General features: G+C 32.7%; 1 protein-coding gene across 1 annotated transcript in view; it reads left to right on the forward strand.

Moving 5' to 3' along the window:
* The first annotated feature begins 4,202 nt into the window (after window positions 1-4,202).
* LOC132705243 (head-specific guanylate cyclase) overlaps window positions 4,203-20,885 on the forward strand; it is a 199,471-nt gene continuing 182,788 nt past the window's right edge. The window contains exons 1-2 of the mRNA XM_060675723.1: window positions 4,203-4,325; window positions 16,439-16,682. Of these exons, the coding sequence (XP_060531706.1) occupies window positions 16,503-16,682 (180 nt within the window). The 5' untranslated portion in view covers window positions 4,203-4,325; window positions 16,439-16,502. The remainder of the gene's footprint in view (window positions 4,326-16,438; window positions 16,683-20,885) is intronic.

Consider the following 20,885-nt stretch of genomic DNA (forward strand, 5'->3'; position numbering starts at 1 on the left):
TTTGTTGTTCTGATTGTTTTCCATTTCAATGTCACTTGTTTCGTATAGGTTGATTTAATACATTCAAACTCAGATTAGACAATTGGAGAGAGTCGAAATTCCAATGCAAAATGAAAAAAACGTGATTAACGTTTATCAGATTTGTCTGTTTATAAACAATACTGAAAGCTGCATTCATAAGTTTATTGCCAAAGGAATACCTTTAACATATGACTTTATTTGCCTACTTCAATTTTAGTATCCAGCAAAAAAATATACTTCTTTCTAGTGCAAAACTTTTGAAAAACTCGTTGAATATAAACAATTTTCATTCTATGATTTCAAAATTAAAACAAAAAACTTCATAAGTCTTCAGATAAGGATCAACTATTTCAGTTGGCATGATATAGCGATAAAAAGTGCTCGGTTTTTTTTAATTTACAGGTCTGGTTAAAGTTTCGGCTTTCTCTATATGTATTTATTTCCTTTTCATATAATTTTTTATATACGGATTTAAAATCATTATTATTTTTATATTCCTAATTTTGACTCGAGCACTGTTGTCATTTGTATTATGGATAATATGTATGTTATATAGTATTTGTTTGTTTGTTTTTGCAAATTATATTGTAATGAGCATTCTGGGTATTGAAAATTTACAGATTCTTAGATGCAACACAAGCTTGTCATAACTGTACTATTGTTGATAAGAAGTATTGTCAGATTATCTTATATTGAAGATAAATATTTGATTGATTGATAGTCATAATGGATATCAGAACATGTGCGAATGTCATTGAAAATTACGATGTTGTAAGTATTATTATTCTGTAAATGGGTAAGGCACTAAAAATTAAGAACTATAGAAATTATGTAAAACCTGCATCTTATCGCCTTGCAGGCTCGAATGAAGTATTATTGCTAAAAACTCCAAGACAATGAAAGTTTAGCAATAGAATTATTGGCAGTAGAAGATTACCTTCTAGAACCGGGAAGAAGAATATTAATAAAATCCAGGAAATTTTGAATCTCCCTCACTTGCGTGTCCAGCTAACAGAAACTGGGCGTCGCTCGTGTTTGTGTATCGTCTACGTTTCCTAAAGCCAACTTTAAATTTGTAGTTCGACAAATAACAATAACGGGACGCTCACTAACCCCAGAACCCAATTGGGGGATCTCCTGTAAACAACAATTTGAACTTCGTTTTATGCGGAGTATTTTTGACGGCAAAGGATCTTCTATTACTTTGAGAGCCGTGCAGTTTTCGAGTTCAGTTTCTCCTTTTTACGTCTGCATTGTCTTTTAGATTGTGATCTCAATTTTGAGTGTGTGTTATTTGCCGAGGATGGTGGTTTGCTGTCATTAAATATTTGTAGTCGACAATCTGGGGTGGAAAAAAGAGTTTTCTCTTTTTTCTATACTAATTACGGTATATTAAGGTGAATATTTGTCCTATATCTGCTTAGGGTAGTATTTTACAGGGATGTCGCTTAACATTTGAACCAAAATAGATATTAAGTTGCGTTGTTCGCATCAAATTAAATTACACCCTTTTTTAAATTATTTTATATTCCAAAAATGAAAAATACAGGCTATGTCGACAGGTCTTGGAAGTTTTCAATAGACCTGCTTCGACTTCAAGCAAATCAGATAAATCGTCTTTTTTGAAAAGCCAATGATCACGCAAGTTGGCAAGTTTCTTCCTTACTTGTAGATAGTATACGAGCATTTGATCCTGCACAATCTTTTTTTTTTGACTGGCCTAACTGAAGAAACCTTTTTGGGCTCTATGCTGTACAATTGTCTTATAACCCCGGATTTGTTAGCTGCTAGGAATATTTTTTGACATTTTGGTGCACTTTTGTCTGGGAAATAGTACACAAATTTGAGATCGACTTCTTTACCATAGTTTGCTCAACGACTTTCTAGTCGTTCGAGTCGTTTAAATGGCTTTTTAATTAACTACTGCTTGAAATTTCCGGCCCTTGGCATGTCGAGTAATACTGGCTCTCAACTTAGATTGTAAATTGTTATATATTATACTACTTAACATTGAGAGATCGCTATATATATAATAAAGTCTTTTTTATAACCAATCTTCAGCTAACATGGAATTTCTAAGCAAATAAATACATACATACATACCAAATTATGATTTTATTGTGATTAGTCGAAGCACTAAAAGTAGTTTTTTACTAATCAAATGAAAACCCTACTAAAATCTACATAAAATAGAATAATCATTTATCTTCAATACTTTTTGTGATGTCAATTAGGAGACATAATCCATGTATGTTTGTGTTGTGTTTAGATATCAAGCTAAACTTCGCTTTTTGAGCTGTAATTATGTAGTTAATATTGGTCTATAGTAAATTTTGACAAAAAAAAAGTACAATTATTTAAAATGTCTCAATAAAGACTATTATTATAATTATGATTTTATTGTATTCTAATCTACCATTAGTGACGTGCGCTTTTATATTATGAGGAGAAAATACTTCTTTTAAGTAAAAAATTTACGAACTAACCTATATGGCAAGTCTGCAGCAAGATTGCACATTGTACAACGTCGACTGTGTTGTTTGCAAATTCTAGCTCTTCTATATTTTTCTAGAGTTCGTTGCCTTACAATTCTTTCCACACAAAAATTACAACGAAATATTTTTTATCCAGATCTTGGTCTTTGGGAATTTTTTGTGAGAAAGTCACTACAATATCGATTATTATCTTTAACACATTCACAATCGGAACTGGAACTTTCATCTGTCTATAGGGTAGGAGTGGGAAGAAGATTCATTCTTTTACAATTTCCCCTTAACATTCAGTAACCCATAAACTTCCTAACTGTACACATTTGTATTTGCATTTCTGTAAATAAGTTTGAGGGCAGCGACATACAGTTGGCTTTAAGACTAGGTTCCGATATTTTCGACTCTTCTCAGTAAGTTTTTTTACTGTAGTCAGCGGAATGATGATCTCTATAATTCAAGCCTCTTGTTCCAATTTTCTTAGAAAAACTATGTCTGTAGACAAATGTTTTATCAGCAACAATTACATAAAAAGAAAGGAGAGCGGTGTCGTTATCTAGGACAAAATATCGCAGATATTTGGAGTGCGGTTGTGGCTGAGTCTGGTACAAAATATCAAACCACGAACTTCCCTTTTCCGTGGTAAGTAAAGACGTTCAGTAGTTGAATTTGGATGCAGACATTTAAACTTATTCAATAATCGACGATCTAGTTCGTCAGGGTCAGTCTCTGTCCATTTTAGTATGCCAAACAACTGCGACAAGTTGTCTACTGCCCGTGCATTGATCATAGATTTTGCCGAAATCGCATGTAGGTACTTGTAGCTTTCTTCCAATTCCAGTGCGTTAATATACGATACCGGATATCATCTCAATTAAAAGAATCAATACATTGTTATTATTATTGACTTTCAAAATAGAAAATACTTTAAATTGCTTGTGTTGAAGTTTCGATGCCAAATTATGATTGTTTTTTTTTATTTTGGATGTGTTTTCGAAACACACATAATTTTGGACTGATGACGTCCCGTTTTGAGCTCTTATCGAATTCGAAGGACCAGTTTGTTTAATGCCTTTGCAAGCATATTTAGAGTTAATTTCCTAAATTTAATGTAATATATAAATAAATTTAAAAAAAAGAAAGTAAATACAGGGTGATCAAACATTAACATTAAAAATTAAAAGAAAACATCATTAAATGTAATTTTTTGAAATAAAAACAAGCAATTTTTACATCTTTATAGGACATACAAAAGTTTTTGATTTCGGGATATTCGCAGTAAAAAGTTTTCCCATTTCAAATATGCAACAAAACAAAAAATTCAACACATCCAGATAATAATAGCTAATAAATTAGCTACTGATTTTTTCAAAATTGAAAATACTTTATATAGCTTATGTTGAAATTTCGGTGCCCAATTATGATTCCTTTTTTATTTTGAATTCGAAACAAACATAATATTGGACTGACTAGGTCCCGTTTGGAGCTTTTATCGAATTCGAAGGACCATTTTATTTAAATTTAATACGTGAAAAGGATTCTTTCCCGTTCAGTAAACGGGTCGCATTCGCGGGTTCGCAAAAAAGGAAATTAGGCGAGATAAAAGATAAATAGTATGCGAAATTTGCTTCACCGCGCCAGCGTCAAGAAACGCATCATAGTCAGCGACGCCTTTTCGATATTCAGTTGTTCCGACGACGCTGAATGTCTCGCGTTGGCGACGCCAGGGCCCCCGTGTATCGAGTTCGCGCGTGTCTCTTGTTTTCGACTTGGACGCACGTGTCTTTGAAGAGTCATAATGATGTAATTTTTTGAGAGGTAAATTCGATAAACTGAAACGCCCTTGAAATAGTTTTCATTGTTTTCAAGTAAATTCTCATTGATTGGCGAAGTCTAAAATGGAATATTTCAATAACATCGGCGGGCATGTGTACTATTTAAACCTAGCTTTTAAGGTTTCACTTGAGGTGTAAAATAATTATTGTAAACGATTATTTTCCGTTAATAAGTTTGACTTTTTTTCGCTTTTTGAAATTAAGGGCTCTACAGCTTCTTTGGCTCTTTCATTATAGGATGACACATTATATCAAAACCTGCAAAAATATTCAAAAAACTCAAAACACAAAATTTTTCGTGGTCAAGTAACAATTTTGATATTTTAAACAGAACCCCTTGTATATTAAAGCATTTCGAATTCATCGTGGTATTTCAAACTAGGTATAGGATATTTTCAATTTTGTCAAAAATGACGTTTGTGGGTTTGTGAGTTGATTTAATAAATATATAAATATAGAAATAAATTTAAAAAAATAAATAAAATAAATAGAGGGTAATCAAAAATTAACGTTAAAAATTAAAATGAAAACATCTTTGAATGTAATTTTTTGAAATAAAAACACGCAATTTTTACATCTTTATTGGATATGAAAAAGTTTTAGATTTCGAGGTATTCGCAGTAAAACGTTTTTCTATTTCAAATATGCAACCAAACAAAAAATTTAACACATCCGGGTAATAATAACTAATAAACTAACTACTGATTTTTGCTCTATCTGCTAGAATTGTTTCTGGTTGCTTACTCCTGATATGTCTTTTCATCACTCGCATTGTTTTCGCTTCAAAATTAATTAGTTTTAATTAACTCTTTGACGGGTTTATAGCTTGGCGAGTTTTGTAGCAGATATTTCAATAATATTCATTTTTAAAGCTTCTTTGCAAGCAAAATGTCATAAGATTATTTTCTGCTGTTGGAGATAAAGTTGATTATTATTGGATTATTGTAATTCATTAACGTTGTTTAATAAAATCGACATGTACATATTTGATTTGTTTTCCGAAAAAAGAACAAAAACAAAATATGAATTTAAAATACTCAGTATTTTTATATTTCCGGACGATAAAAAGTTGTTTTGCTACCCTTAAAATCGAGAAATCTGAAATGCTTATTGCACCTAGTTTAGAAACCTCGAAAACAATGCACTAAACTCACAACTTTATACATTTTCAACGAAGTCACGCACATTCAACTCATTTGCCCGACGCTCTGTTTTCATTGTTATTTTCATCACTAAGATTTTATTCTGTCCATAAACGTTTTCTTTATTTATTCAGACTGACCTTCATTGTCAAGCAATTAGAAAGACTTAGAATCGTAAAATTTGGTGCATTTTTTGCATACAGCATACACGTTGCTTTAAATATTGACATAAAGGTTGTTATTTGTTGTTGTTGTTGAATAATTATAATGAAATATCACTAAAATGAAAGCAACCTCAAACAAAACTTTTTGTTTTTACAAATAACATGGCAAAATGTCAAGTAACTAAAAGAAAGTAGTGTATGAACTTCTGCCAAGGAGTATATAAATTTCCTCTCCAAACGTTTCACTAGGCAGAACTGCGAATATTGCAAACCAGTCAAAACCTATCTTTTACCAAATTTACCAAAATTCAATATGGATATGTAACGGTGTGATGCAGAAAATGTTTTGGAAATTTTCAATTGGAAATTTTGAGGGGCCTTCCATTCTGTGCATGGAATTTTATTTTTCTTCTTTGTATTTTTGTAATATTGTAATACATTATTCAGCTACTAATTCATTGGTGCCACCCGATGGTAAATTATTTATATGGTTAGTCATTAGTAAATGTACATACATTACCCGCAATATCCCCTAATTACCAAGATTCAGAGTATCTGATTGATTGGGTTACTATACTCAAAATATGTCGGTTTGATGAAACCCAAAAATTTGAAAATTTTTTGCAATTTTTTTTTGAGTCGTATGAACTGTACGAATGTATTTTATTCCCAATTCATTTTTCTTATTTAGTTTCTTTGGCTTATTCAATTTTTCGCTGTTTAGGTGTCCGGAATTTACGTCATCGTCTCAAACTCGAGAAAAACCAAATCCCCGGATCGGGAACGCTAATTTAGTTAAAATATCGTCTTCCCGCTTAATAAGCCCGCGGGATTGTAAATAGATTACAGGAAAATTGATCCATTTTCAAAAAGTTCAACTTCCCTAATTTTCCCAAACCATTTGCGATTTCGTTTTTTTTTTTATTGTTGTTTCGTCGACCCGAATCGAATTTAGGTTTAATTAGTTTTCCTCCGGAAGGGCCTAATATAAACATGGCGAGAGTGATAGCTTCGTAGGGCGTTCCGTGCGTGCCAATTTTACGAGAAAATTACCGGCAGGATTTTGTCGCGAAAAAGGTAGTCATCCTTAGTCAACAAAACAATCATTAGGGCCAAAAAATGTACACCAATAGTTTCTAACCAGTGAAAATTTATTCTTTGACAGATCGCTCTGGCATTTTATGGAAAATTAAGAAGAATTATAGTTAGAGTTTTAATTCTGCAAGCAGCCCACTTCACAAAGTGAAGTAATAAGCTCAAAAAAGGGAAGCAACCTTGTCCTCCTCCACAACAATTCCTTTTTCTTATTTTGTCTAGAAGTTACTCTAATGGCAGCCCACTTCTGAGACGGAGATAGTGAATTGCAAGTTATTTCATGTGCCCACCATAGATCATTGCGTCTGTCTGTTCCCTAACCATTTTAAATCGTTCTTTTGTTCTGGTACCACGTCAAACTAGCGATATTTCTGATTAAATGAGAACTAAGTATTTCTTGTTTTGGGAAAATTTTTGCCCATCAAGCAAAATCTTTTCAATTATTTGCTTTCAATCCCTACAAAGGGTTTTTCACAATTACGCACAATGCAACCATAATCTCCCAGATCTTTAGTTTATGTAAGATGATCGAGAATTACAGTTGAGATTCGATATCAAAACTCGACAATTTTATCTATTCTACTGAAACTCAGAATCTTACCATTTCCTATGTTGCAGTCCAAATCATTTGAGGTACACCGGTCGAACAGTGGCTAAACTGTAAATGGAGTAATATATTTTTATGTCGCAGGCACATAACATGGTATTCCTCACAAAATACTACATCGTCCTTAGTTTTTTAGTACTCGTATTGTATATTCTTAACTTTCGTAGGTTAGATACAAAGTGGAAGTGGTACTCGAATCGAAATCTGCATTGTTGTAAACAGTGAGCGAGACTAAGATCATATGGAAGAAATGCACCCTTGAAAAAAATTGGATTTATTTCTTTGATGAGAATCATAAGAAACGTTTTGCTGTATTCTTCCCAGATGTGATTGATATGCGGTTTTGAGCTGAGATTTTATCTTACGTCTTAACCTTTGATACTCGACATTACAGTGAATAAATGTGGATAAATGACTTCCGAATACCGCCCGAGACTAAAATAAGTCGCAGAATTCTTTCTTACTCATTGCAACTTTTAGAAATAATCAGGAGATATTTTTGAAAATGTTAAGTTTCTTGCTCTAAATGTTGAAATATTGCTATTTTGCATAGATGTTAATCCTTTGCTAACATAATGATATAAATCTTATAAATTTAACTGCTAATTCTACTCCGAAAAATACGGAACAAATCGGCTTGAAAAATTATGAAAAATAGAGAAAAATAGTTAGTATAGTTAGTGTAGCTCATTGTAAAAAGATCCCAGCAACTGAGTAAAGTACCTAACCCTTTATATCCCAGACCTAAATGGTTTCTAAATGGAGTCTTAAGTCGTGAATCATTGCATAGGATTTTACTTAAAATATCGTTATATGGGGTGGGAAACCGTAAAATGAAAAAGTTAAAACTTTGAATTTTTGAAGGTCTCAACGCCCTCTAAATCCATAATGAAAAGTTAAAAGTCAACGTTATTATAAGGCTTGTTTCTTATTATTCGGTCCCTGCATTGTAAACATTGATTTTAATTTTTCTTTTAATTCAACGGAAAACAACTACTAGGCTAAAACCTCCAGGATACCTCTGACACGGGTTGTCCCCAAATAATTTTGGCATCTAATATTTTTTGTAGCTATATAATGGTGCAGCAATCTGAAATTTTAAAATTAAGAACCCATGTTAGAAGTTCTGAAGAACTAAAAATGCTTTCTTTTAATATGCGCCCGCAGGGTTGTCAATTCAACTTGAAAGAGACGACAACATTGAAAATTCAAATAAAACAACTTGTATATTTCTTTTTTTTTCCTTAGAAAAACACCGCTTTTTTAAGCTTTATATTTTTTGGCGTAAGTGTGCTATAGGTATTTCAAAAGTTTACAGGGATTAGCTAATACATTAATTTGCATGACCGAATGAATGGCAACTCATTACAGAGCAGTAAAAGTGAAAACTCACTTTTTTATATGCAATTACCGTTAAGAAGTTCAAAAATGTATCTACTAAATCCCCATACATATCCATAGGTCTAATAGAAGAGCGTGAATCACCCATTATGGTAAACATATTTTTTCTTCTAGCGACTCTAAGATGTAACACATTATATTAAATTATATGGAATGAAAATGTCATTTCATAAATGTAAAAGCGGATTTTCTTGAAAAAATTTTTGAAAATCAATCAAGCGCTACGAAGATTAACGACGACAATGAAACATGAAATAAATATGGCAAAACATCACATAGCTTAAAATCAACGAACAGGCTTATAGGGTATATTTTAGGCAAAAAATATGTGGAATGACCCCAGCGCAGTGTCAGTTACATTAACAAAAATGGAGCTACAAAGAAACCAGTTATATAACTGCCGTTCTCGATCGGATATTTTGGGGTCTCGTGACAGATACTTTTTCTTGCGGTCCAAAATATATGATATATCGTAAGCGCTAATGCCGGACTTTTCAGATCTTTTCAGAAAAATATTCCTATTTCCCTAGTGAAAAATCTTCTACCCACACCTTTATATTTAAGTTTCATCATACCACCGAGTTTTTATGGGAATTGCCCGGCGTACTCTGAATTACGATATGAAAAATGTATGGCTCTAATAAAATTCATCTCATGTGCTCCTTTATGGAGATATTATATAGTTCGCCAATAGAAACGAAATACATCGGGTTATCAAAATTGTTAAACTCGCGTATCCAGAATATTTCGAATATAATAACAGCAGCATCAGGGTGTTCCTTCATTTTGAAATACAGGGTTAAAACTAACTAAATATAAGGAGACATTTCTAGTTGTACAACAATACTTTTTATTCCTTCCCGTACCGTCTGTGTCCGATTTGTATCACATATTTGCAGATTGTCAGATGCACTGTTCTTGATTAGAATAATTCAATTTAAAGTGCTACATTTCGCAGCGCTTGATAGTAGAAATTACATATTTATTGTTATACAAAAATACATTGCACGAATCAATCTGCTTTTACCATTTTCTTTTCTGATTTTCTCAAGAGACATATTAAGTTTAGTCGAGAAATATTTATATCGAAGACACCAAAAGCTTTGTTCTGACGTTCAGCTTCAGAGTAAATAACTATCCAGTTCAGCTACTACGTTGGAATATTAAACTTAGAGAAATATAATTCTGCGAAATTCAACAAAGTTTTCAGTAGCAAACTATCTAAGAAATTCCAAATTATATTCTATAGCGCAATGTAGTATGTAATATATTTTTCTACTCCCTACCCGAAAATACCCCGTTATGCACGGATACTGAAAGTGCCACTTTAAGACTTGACCCACCGTCGCGAGCCACTTCAGATGTTTTCGGTACTTTAGTCACGGGTTTTCCAGCGATTGGATATTTTCGGTAGGTTTTTTATTTTGACGGTTGCCTATTTTGATGATCATGTCGCAGGCCAGTCAGTATTTAAGTTACAAAGGAACAACCAATTCGAATCCTAAAGGGAAACTTAATAACACTTACATTCTGTTCCAAAGTTCTAACCATTCGTTTAGGCTTGATATCATATTTCGCCTATTGTTATCCAGTCCCTACGGCAATCAGGGATATGACTGAAGGGGCTGTCATCGCCTGCGTGGAGTTCCTAGGCTAGTGCTTACCTATTCCAGCATACAGATAATTACATGTAACTGCTATCATTAACTTTTATTTCAACTGAATTTTCATAGAAAATGATAAAAATTCTGGAAGGCATATTTTATATTTTCTAGGACTTAGTATTCAGGTTATATATATTTCCTTCATATTAGCCATTATTTTGTAATAAACTCGGAAATGACCATATTTTTCCAGGAAACTTCCACTGGCTACTGTTATACTATTTGCAAAACTTCTTGTTTATAAATCACACTTGCTGGCGTTTCGTCAATCATCTCGTTACCTTAGCTGAAACTGACTCTGTTTCTACTCTGTTACTGCTTATATATTGTTTGGCGGGGGCGGAGCTAAAGGAGGGGCATGAACATTGTGTCGGATGACTGATTTCCATATTGGTGAAAATTAAAGACCTGAGTCAAGTTTAAGATTGATTGGTTGCTTAAAGATTTCTATAGATGCTCGGATTTTTCTTTCGTAGAAATTTTAGTTTTATAGAATAAGACTCGATGTCCGATTGCTGGTGTGAGTTTATTTGTCGTAATCATAAGGCTCTTTCATATTATTTGAGCTTAGTTGATATTTTTCCTCCGGTCTCTCTAATGTATTCTTTGCCGCATTTGCATGGAATTCTGTAGATGTGTCCTTTCAAAAGAATTCCATAAATATAATCGCGATGACTGGTGCTGATGGAGCACCTATAGCTGCTCCCGACATTTGTTGATAAATTTGTCCGTTACATTTTTCTTTAATCGGTTATCAACTCTCTTGTTTACAGAGCCGTAAAAATATGTCAACTGGAGTCACTGAACCCAGAATTAAAACACCTTATATCCGCTCTTCTCTCTAAGAATTTCCAAATGTCAGATATTAAGCGCTACATCACAAAATACACTTCACCATAACCTTTCAAAGACAATGAGTCCGAAACCAAGCAAAACCAGATTTACCACTTGTTCAAAATCATCTTCGATCCATCAAAGACAAAAGTCCGTTTGCGACCAGACCAAAAATATCAGCTAGAACACGAAAGAGCCTTAACACTTCGACAAATAAACTCACCAGCAGTTGCCGAATACAATCATGAAACCGGACACCAAATCTTATTCAATAAAACTAAAATTTTCACATGTAATCAATTCATCTACCAAGAATATATAGAAATCTATAAGCAACCAAGTTAATCTTAACTCAGGTCTTGACGTTTCACCAATATGAGAATCAGTCATTCCCCTCCTTTAGTTCCGCTTCCGTAAAACACTATACATGCAGATACAGTGTAGAATGCAGTTTTAGTTAAGCTCCGAAGAAGCCCACAGGACTATTAAGGAAACGTCAGCAAGTTTGGTTAATAAATAATCGACGCACGAGGAATCCAGAAGGTTTGCAAATATTACAGATACTACCCTATTTGAACTGAGGAGGCTTATACTTGATGAAAATCCATTTATCAAAATAAATAAAAACTAAAAGTTTAAATTTTCAAGAAATTATATATTTTGACATGACAATTGTTTCGACAACACCAAATGTAATATTTACAAACTACCTGCTACTATATATACCGAAAAATGACCATATAACCTTAATTAATGTTGTTGCAAGAATTTAAGTTCAATGAAGGAGAGGTATTTAAATCTAATTGATCGTTAAGCAATATATTTGAATGTGTCATTTTGTTAATCTGCATGGCTTCCAATAAATTTAATTTTCTACTTTTTGTGGCTGTATGTAATATATCAAAATTGTCGTCAAAAATGTGTTTTTCTGTGTTTAAGTGTGTAGCACAATTAGAATCTAGACTATCGTTTTTAAACCCTCTTATATGTTCGTTAATGCGTTTCTTGAAGGATCTATCTGTTTGTCCAATATACATTTTAGGATAAGATCCACATTTCAACCTGTAGACACCTGATTTTTGGGATTTTATACATTTCGATTTATTGTTTTTTAATTATTTTCCTATTGTGTTGTTAGTTCTGAAAGCTATTCTTAAACCACATTTTGACAAATGTTTTGAAACTTTTTCACTAGGTTCTCCTATGTATGTAATTGTTTTAAATTGTTCGTGTTCTGTATTAGGTTTCGGATAAATAGAGTTTATTGTTGTCTGTATTTGTTTTTTATTTATAATTTTATCTATAATGAACGGATTGTAGCCGTTGTTCAGTGCAATTTGTTTAATGATATTAAGTTCTTTATTGTCATTTTCTGTTGAGAGTGGCGTATTAAGAAGTCTGTGTATAAAAGAATTAAATGCAGCCATTTTGTATGTATAAGGGTTACTTGAGCTATTTTGTATGACTGTGTCCGTGTGTGAAGGTTTATGATATATTAAAAATTAATTAATTAATGTAAATAATTAATTAATGTAATTAATTAATTAATGTAATTTAAAAAAGAATTCAATTGTCTGTCCGTTCCAACAAAGCAAGCAAAGACATCATCCACATATCTATACCACCATAGAAAACTTTTACTTAAAGGATGTTCTAGTATGATATTTTCCAAATTATCCATAAAAATTTCGGCTAACAAAGGACTAAGGGGTTTTCCCATAATCAAACCTTCTTTAGAGATATAAATCTGTCCATTAAATTCAAAATAATTTTGGTCTAAAGATATTATTAAGCAATCTAATAAATCTTGTTTCACCAATGGGTTAACCTGCTTCCGAGTTAGGGTGAAATCTACTAAATCTATCACATCCATAGGTGGAATACCGGGAAATAAGTTTTGTACATCAAAAGACAATAGTGTTGCGTTAGAAGGGATTTTGATGTCTTTCATTTTGTTGATTAATTCAAAATAATTTTTTATTGCAAATTTTGGTTTAAAGTCTGTGTGGAACTTTAAAATATTTACTAATTTTGTAGAGAGTTTAACTGCTGGAGCTGTTACATAAGACACGACTGGTCTAATTGGCAAATCTTGTTTATGTAATTCAACTAAAGAATATAATTTCGGCAGTTGTGGATTCATAATTGTTAAAAAATATTTGTCTTTGTCACTAAATAGTGTGGAGTTAGTAATTACTTCCTTGACTTGTCTTTGATATAACCCGGTAGGATCTTGTTTGATATATTGGAAAAGTTCTGGTTTAAGAAAACTGTTCGTTTTTGAAATATACTCTGGGAGATCGATAGCTATGACTGTCTTCCCTTTATCTGCACGTGTAAATATTATGTTATTTTCTCAAGTGTTTGTTGTTATCTATTAATTGAGAGTTTTTTATATTCGCTATTAAATGTTTGTTTAAATTAGAATCGTTGATGTCCTTAATTGCTAATTCACAATCGATCCCTAAACAGTCTAATTCTCTATTAATGTACGAGTTAAAGTTGAAACCTTTTTCCAGAAATTCAACTTCATTTTTAGAAAATGTTGTGTCTGTTAAGATTATGAACCTGTTGTAAAATTGATGGTCGGTATACTTTGTAATAACTGGCTTGCTTTCAGCTATTTTTGAATTAGAAATTAATTTGTCTAACTTTAGTTTTTGTCTAATAAACTTTTTATGAATGATAGAAGAAATGTCTGTTCGAAATTTATAATCAAATGTGTCAAATTCTATGGGATTAAGTCTATGAGACAATTCAGAATGTATTACCTTTACATAAATGTTGTTTGAATCCCGTTTTCTATACTCATGTCTTCGTTCTTCCTTCATCCACTTCGCCTGTCCTTGAATCTGGGCTTTCCTTGCAACGGGACTTCTGTTGTTGGTTTTTAATTTCATGAATTTGGGAAAATCCGTCCATTATAGATAAAATTATAAATAAAAAACATATACAGACAACAGTAAACTCTATTTATCCGAAACCTGATACAGAACACGAACAATTTAAAACAATTACATACATAGGAGAACCTAGTGAAGAAGTTTCAAAACATTTGTCAAAATGTGGTTTAAAAATAGCTTTCAGAACTAACAACACAATAGGAAAATTTTTAAAAAACAATAAAACGAAATGTCCAAAATCTCAAAGATCAGGTGTCTACAGGTTGAAACGCGGATCTTGTCCTAAAATTTATATTGGACAAACAGGTAGGTCCTTCAAGAAACGCATTAACGAACATAAAAGAGCGTTTAAAAACAATAGTCTAGATTCTAATTATACTCCACACTTAAACACAGAAAAACACATTTTTGACCACAATTTTGATATATTACTTACAGCTACAAAAAGTAGAAAATTAAATTTATTGGAAGCCATGGAAATTAACAAAATGTGACATTCAAATGTATTGCTTAACGATCAATTAGATTTAAATACCTCTCCTTTATTGAACTTAAATTCTTGCAACAACATTAATTAAGGTTTTATGGTCATTTTTCGGTATATATAGTAGCAGGTAGTTTGTAAATATTACATTTGATAAAGACTCGGTGTTGTCCAAACAATTGTCATGTCAAACGACACTATTTAGATAGGTTTAATAAATTTTTATTTGCCCTAAGGTGTTAAAACAGTTATGTGATAATTAGTAAAAAAAAAGATTTAAAAATTTACCAATCTCTATATTATACATTCTAAGCCAAATAAATTTAATATTGCATTAAGTTGCAAGTAGTAACAGAAGATTATAATTAAAAATTGCTTGGTATTAACTTATGATAAAAGATAAACGATGTTAAATATATTAAAGCGACATTTGGCCTTGATCCACCATGACTTTTTAGATATTGCTTTGACCATTAGGCATTTCAAAATACTGCCATGCAAAAAGAAACAAACATACCAAATTTACAAAAAAGCTTTTACAGTTTGGATGCATGCACTGGGAACATCAACTTTGGATCAATATTGTAAAGATCAGAAGCAGTATAAATAAAATAGAAGTTGATTATGATGATGTTTAACTACTCAGTAATTTTATTTCTAAATATTCTTTAAGTGGGCTTAATGGACTTTGGTCCAACTTTTTCAGGAAATTCTCTTATGTGCGCCCCAAAGAAATTTTATTTGAAGCAGAACGCGCGTTTTATTAGATTGTTCCGGAACAGAGGCGGATATGAAAAAGAGCGGCACCCAAAAATAATTACCGATCTTTCGGTCTCTATCCTCACACATAAAAGACGTCATTGGAGAGGAACAAAGAGTCAACCGGCTAATCTTCAAAGTGAAATTGCTTTCCGCCATTGCGAAGGATAATTTTATTAGGAGATAAAGGAAGGCCGAGGATATTATTTGCTTAGTGCGAATTCATTTCGCCGATCTGCGTCCCCTAATTTCGAGGAATTTTGAAATCGCGACCTTTTTTACACGGAACGAATCGTCGGTTGAAAGTGGCAGCTTTTATGGAGTCTAAATTGCCATCTAAAAATATAATCTAAAAATATAATATTTTAAAAGGGACAACGCTACTGAACTTAAATCTGCAATATACATGGGTATTCAAAAAAAAAGGATAAATTAATAAAAAGAAGTAAAAAAGAACTTAAAGTTTGACACAGGCGATTTAAAAATAAATAAATTGCAATTAGTTTCTGGTATTCTCTCATCTTGATTTTTGACTTAATAGTATATATGATGACCTTAGTCCGCTCAAAGCAATTTATTTCATTTATTTTTAACAAGCGATATGTTTTGTAGATAATTTTATTAGAGGTCAGGTGTGTCTATGCTATGCAGATTACTTTAATTGCTTTATTTTGCTTTGCTTATTTATGAGAATAGCACTTATATTTCCTCAGCAGTGTCTCAGTGCAGTAGATATCTGACTTATTGGTGCGGTCTAATTTAACATATTCCGTTAATTTAAAAGGGTTCCTCGGTTGTGTATATGAAAAGTTGCACATGAATAAAATTTTGAGCAATAGTTAATAGTTTTTAATAACATTTTACTGGCAGAAGTGATATCACTTTTTGTTATAGCTTAGTACTCAGGCACTCATTTATTATTTGAAATGATCGTATCGCAAAAACAACATGATAAAAAGAAAGAATCTAGAAATGAAATGAATCAAACAAGGAAAGTAGCTTACGTAAGTACTACAGCTTTTACCATTGCGATTTTGTTTCAGATGGACGTAGAATGAGCGACCGTTTCCGAGGCACCTAAATAAGGACGAACAATCGCACCGAATCATGGCTTGTCCTTTTCGCAGGACGAACACGGAAACCGATGACGGCAAAACGAAACTGAAAAGAATGCTGACAACGAGACAGAGCTCCATTCAGATTGCTATTGACGACGAGCCCGAAGATAAAAACACCCTCAATTTGAAACATTTAAACGCGGCCATACTCACGCTTACCGCTCCTTCGGTAAGTCTTTTTTTGTCCTTCTCCTCTTTGTCTTGGAATTTACACTCGACGGGGTCGATGCGGTAGAAGGGTAGGATTAAATGCGTCGCGTTTTATTTTTAGTCGCGTCCCTACCGCGAAGTGGGTATTCCGCTAAATTTTTTATTTAAATAACGCTCTACTTAGTAACGTACATAATTTCAATAAAGACGTCTCTTTGTTCACAGAACTTTAGTCATTTCATACTTTTTTAATTAGATTACTAGGTAAGTGTACAAGAACTGTTGAACAATACATCCTCAGGAGATCTAATGACATTAAATTATTGAATTTTTGTAATGATATTGGCAGCAACTTTACTAGTTATGAATTATGAGTTTTCTTTTTACGGTGACCGCACGACTTTGAGTTTCTAGGTGAAAAATAACTTATTTGGACTATATCTTTGTATTAAAAATTTAAAAATATAGGTCAATTTAAAATCTGTGCCATTGTCGTCAGTTCTCGTAGACCTGAATCTATGATCTTCGCTGTACTTTTTCCAAATTCAAAAAATCATCGAAATTTAAAGTAAAAACTGGATGAGGGTTTAGTTTGTCTGGCGAGATGAAATACAAATCAATGGCACTATGTGTGCATTCCCCTTCATTTTGGTCATGTTGACAGAAAAAAAAGTAGAGCTATTTCTTTTAAATTCTCCCAATTGAACATAGTGTAAAAAAGAGCAGCGCCAGGGTAGAAATTTTATTCTGCCTACCGCATCCAAATAGATGGGCAGAGTGCAACTTCTATTCTTCGTCGTATTTTTTTAATGTTTTAAAAACAGCATTTGCGATTTTCGAAGCACCGCGACTCGCAGCCATGTAAAACAAAAGCACTCTCGATTAGTTCAATCGTAAAGTGTTCAATTAAACAAGCTCAACCTTCTTTTGAAATACACCGCCCCATCGCTTGAGATAGGTAAATTTATTCTCTAAAATGTGTTTTTCGTAGGCCTCTCTATGTGTACCATCATTTTGGATTGGACTTAACCCACACTGATTCTCTTTAGGCCCGTGGATAAGTTCATACTATTAAAAATCAACAGCTACAGGCATGTTTTTTTTTGCGTTTAGTTTCAAATCGTTAAAAAACATTTGATATATTTTAATAATAATACATTTATTGTTATAACTATCAAAGTTACATAGAAATAATTACATAACCAAAGTTAAATAAGTGAAATAATGGTCAACAATAGGCCTTGTTAGGGCAGCCATCTAGAAGTTCTAGACACTGTTCAGGCCTCAATTTAACAGCCAAAATATAATAATAAAAAATTTCATACAATTTATTTGAAAGCGCCAAGCGTAGATACACATAATTCTAAAGAAAATAAAAGAGAAGAAATGGAGGGGGAAGGAAAGGAAAGGGGCACATGTTTTATAGAAGGGCTTAATATTAGAGCGTACGTAACAACTGCTTTTTGAAATTATTCCTAAACGTTGAATTGGACTGATTAATATTAAAATTAGTAATAGAGTTAATGCAAATGGTTATATTATAGGAATATGATCTTTTAAATATTTCTTTGCGGTGACGGGGTATAACTAGTCGGTGTCTTCCACGCAGATTCAAATTGTCTATTGATATGTTAAGAGTAATTTTTCTGTAAATATAAAAAGATAATTTTGTTTTAAGAATGTTGAAATAAAGAGAACTCATTCGTAATTTGCATCGAAGATGCATATTAAGCTAACCCGACGCAGCAAGGTACGGGGAGATATGATTTCTCCTCCTTACTCCATAAATTAGCTTTAGACAGGAGTTTTGAACCTTCTGGACACGGTAACGATCGGACGCATCCAGGCACGGTCCGTACACAGCACTGCAGTGATTAAATTGTGACAGAACAAGTGATTCACACAGCAACTTACGAGTTCCCTGACAAAGTACATGTCTACTGCCATAAATTTATTTTAAATTAGCATAGACAACCCTTAGTTTATTAGTAATATGTTCTCTGAACCGCAACTGCGAATAAAAAGTGAGACCCAAGCTTTTGCATAACTCAGTGAGTGGCAATTTTATGTTATTAAGTTTAATTGTTATGTTATACTTTGCATGGGTTAAATGATTATCATTTCCAAAGAGTATTACTGAAGATTTATTAGGGTTAAGCTTTAGGAGGTGATCTGTTGCAATGTTAAAAATTTTTGATAAATCAGTATTGATGATACCTTCCGCGGTAGCTATTTCTTGAGGAAAAAATGATTAGTAAATTTGAATGTGATCCGCATAAAAATGACAGTTGCATTGGTGGAGGGCTCCAATGAAGTTAAAAGTAAAAATAGTGTACAACAAGGGACCAAGAATGCTGCCCTGTAGAACCCCCATTCGAACACCTAGGAACGATGACTGTTGCTGATTGTTTACATCCAGAAAAACTGACTGTTTGGTGCGCTTCATGGGCTGGTGGAATCATTGGTACTTCTTCAAAAACGATGATAGCCAGAACGTTACAGTCAATGGTGATCGGGATAGAGCTATGATTACTAACTCTTTCATTCCTGAATTGAATAACCATGATGTCCAGGAGATGTGGTTTCAACAAAACGGTTTAACATGTCACACAGCTCGTGCCACAATCGATTTATTGAAAGACACGTTTGGTGACCGCCTAATTTCACGTTTTGGATCTGTGCATTGGCCTCCAAGATCTTGTGATTTAACACCGCTAGACTACTTTCTGTGAGGTTATGTAAAGTCAATGGTCTATGCGGATAAGGCACAAACGCTTGACCATTTGGAAGACAACATTCGCAGTGTTATTGCCGATATACGGCCATAAATGATGGAAAAAATCATGGAAAATTGAAGGTCCAGATTGGACTACATCCGCGCCAGCCGTGGCGGTCATATGCCAGAAATCATATTTAAAATGTAACTTCCATTGTCTTTATTTTACAGGTTACACTTGATAACGGATAGTCCGGAACGTTGTGTAAGTTAAAAATAAAGACAATGGAAGTTCGACATCCTTTTAGTATTTCTACAAAATTGAACTTGTTTTGAACGTGTGAACTTTTTACCTTTCTACGCTGTGTACGAATATTTTAAAATTTTCTCCTTTGCACAGATTGTGCGATCTGTGCAACTCGGCAAGTTTATTTTTGTTTTATATTGCGTTGTATTAGCATTTTGCTGTCCTTTTGTATTTAATTTTAATTTGTCACTTATGTCCCCGTTGTGTAGTTGGGTTTACCCTGTTGAAGACTGTATCTAAATAAATAAATAAATAAATCGGCACTCATGCGACCAAAAGGCTTTTAAGGACAATTTTCGCATGTCGTTATTTTCCTGAATTAACCACACACTGCACAACTCCGTTCAATGAAAATGTCTTTATTTTCATCTTGATAAAACTGACAATCTTGTCAAGTTTTTCAGTTGCTTAAATATAGCTTTACCCGGTAGATGTCTTTCGGGATATTTATTTAAATACGTTTCTTCGGCTTTTGATTCATTTTTACGGCAGAGTATGAAATATATCATACTTATCACTAATTGAAAAGTAATTTATTTTAAAGCTCATAATTTATTCTTCACCTGGAATCACTTGGGATACGCAGGAATAGCCAACTTTATGGAAAATAAACACAGCGATATGAAATCCCGCTATCCTGAAATCTTATTTTTTATCTTGACCAAACATGAATGTGTTACAAATGGTCGAAAAGCGACAAATTCGCTCTATAATGCACAGGGTTGTTTGAAATGTGCGATTTTTCCAAATAATGCCAAACTATTCAAATGATGTTCGTGGATGTAAATATTATGAATGTTTCTATAAAAATTGTCTTAATTGCTTTGAGTAGCAATGCGCTTGTCAATTAATTCGATTTAACATTTAGTTGGTGGATTATTATTAATTCCTATATTAAGAAAGTTTGTACTGGCATGAAGTTTTCATAAATTTGTTGATTTTTTTTGGACAATATGATCAAATTATAGCAGAAAATCTATTGAAATATATTTTGACTTGGAATCAATGAATGGAAAAAATTTGATTGATTATGAAATAATTTTATTAATTATGAGTCAACCTGTAACATCTAATGAAGACAACGTAGTTGGTATTTTAGTATATTTTGTATTTCTATCGTTTTTTCCCACTGAAGGTCTATGTTCAACATTTAGTAATAAAAGTATTCTCACTAGTTTCCATTGGTGATCTCCTAACTT

Source organism: Cylas formicarius, unplaced genomic scaffold (genome assembly GCF_029955315.1).
Source record: "Cylas formicarius isolate icCylForm1 unplaced genomic scaffold, icCylForm1.1 PGA_scaffold_7__23_contigs__length_41026272, whole genome shotgun sequence".
Lineage (NCBI taxonomy): Eukaryota > Metazoa > Arthropoda > Insecta > Coleoptera > Brentidae > Cylas > Cylas formicarius.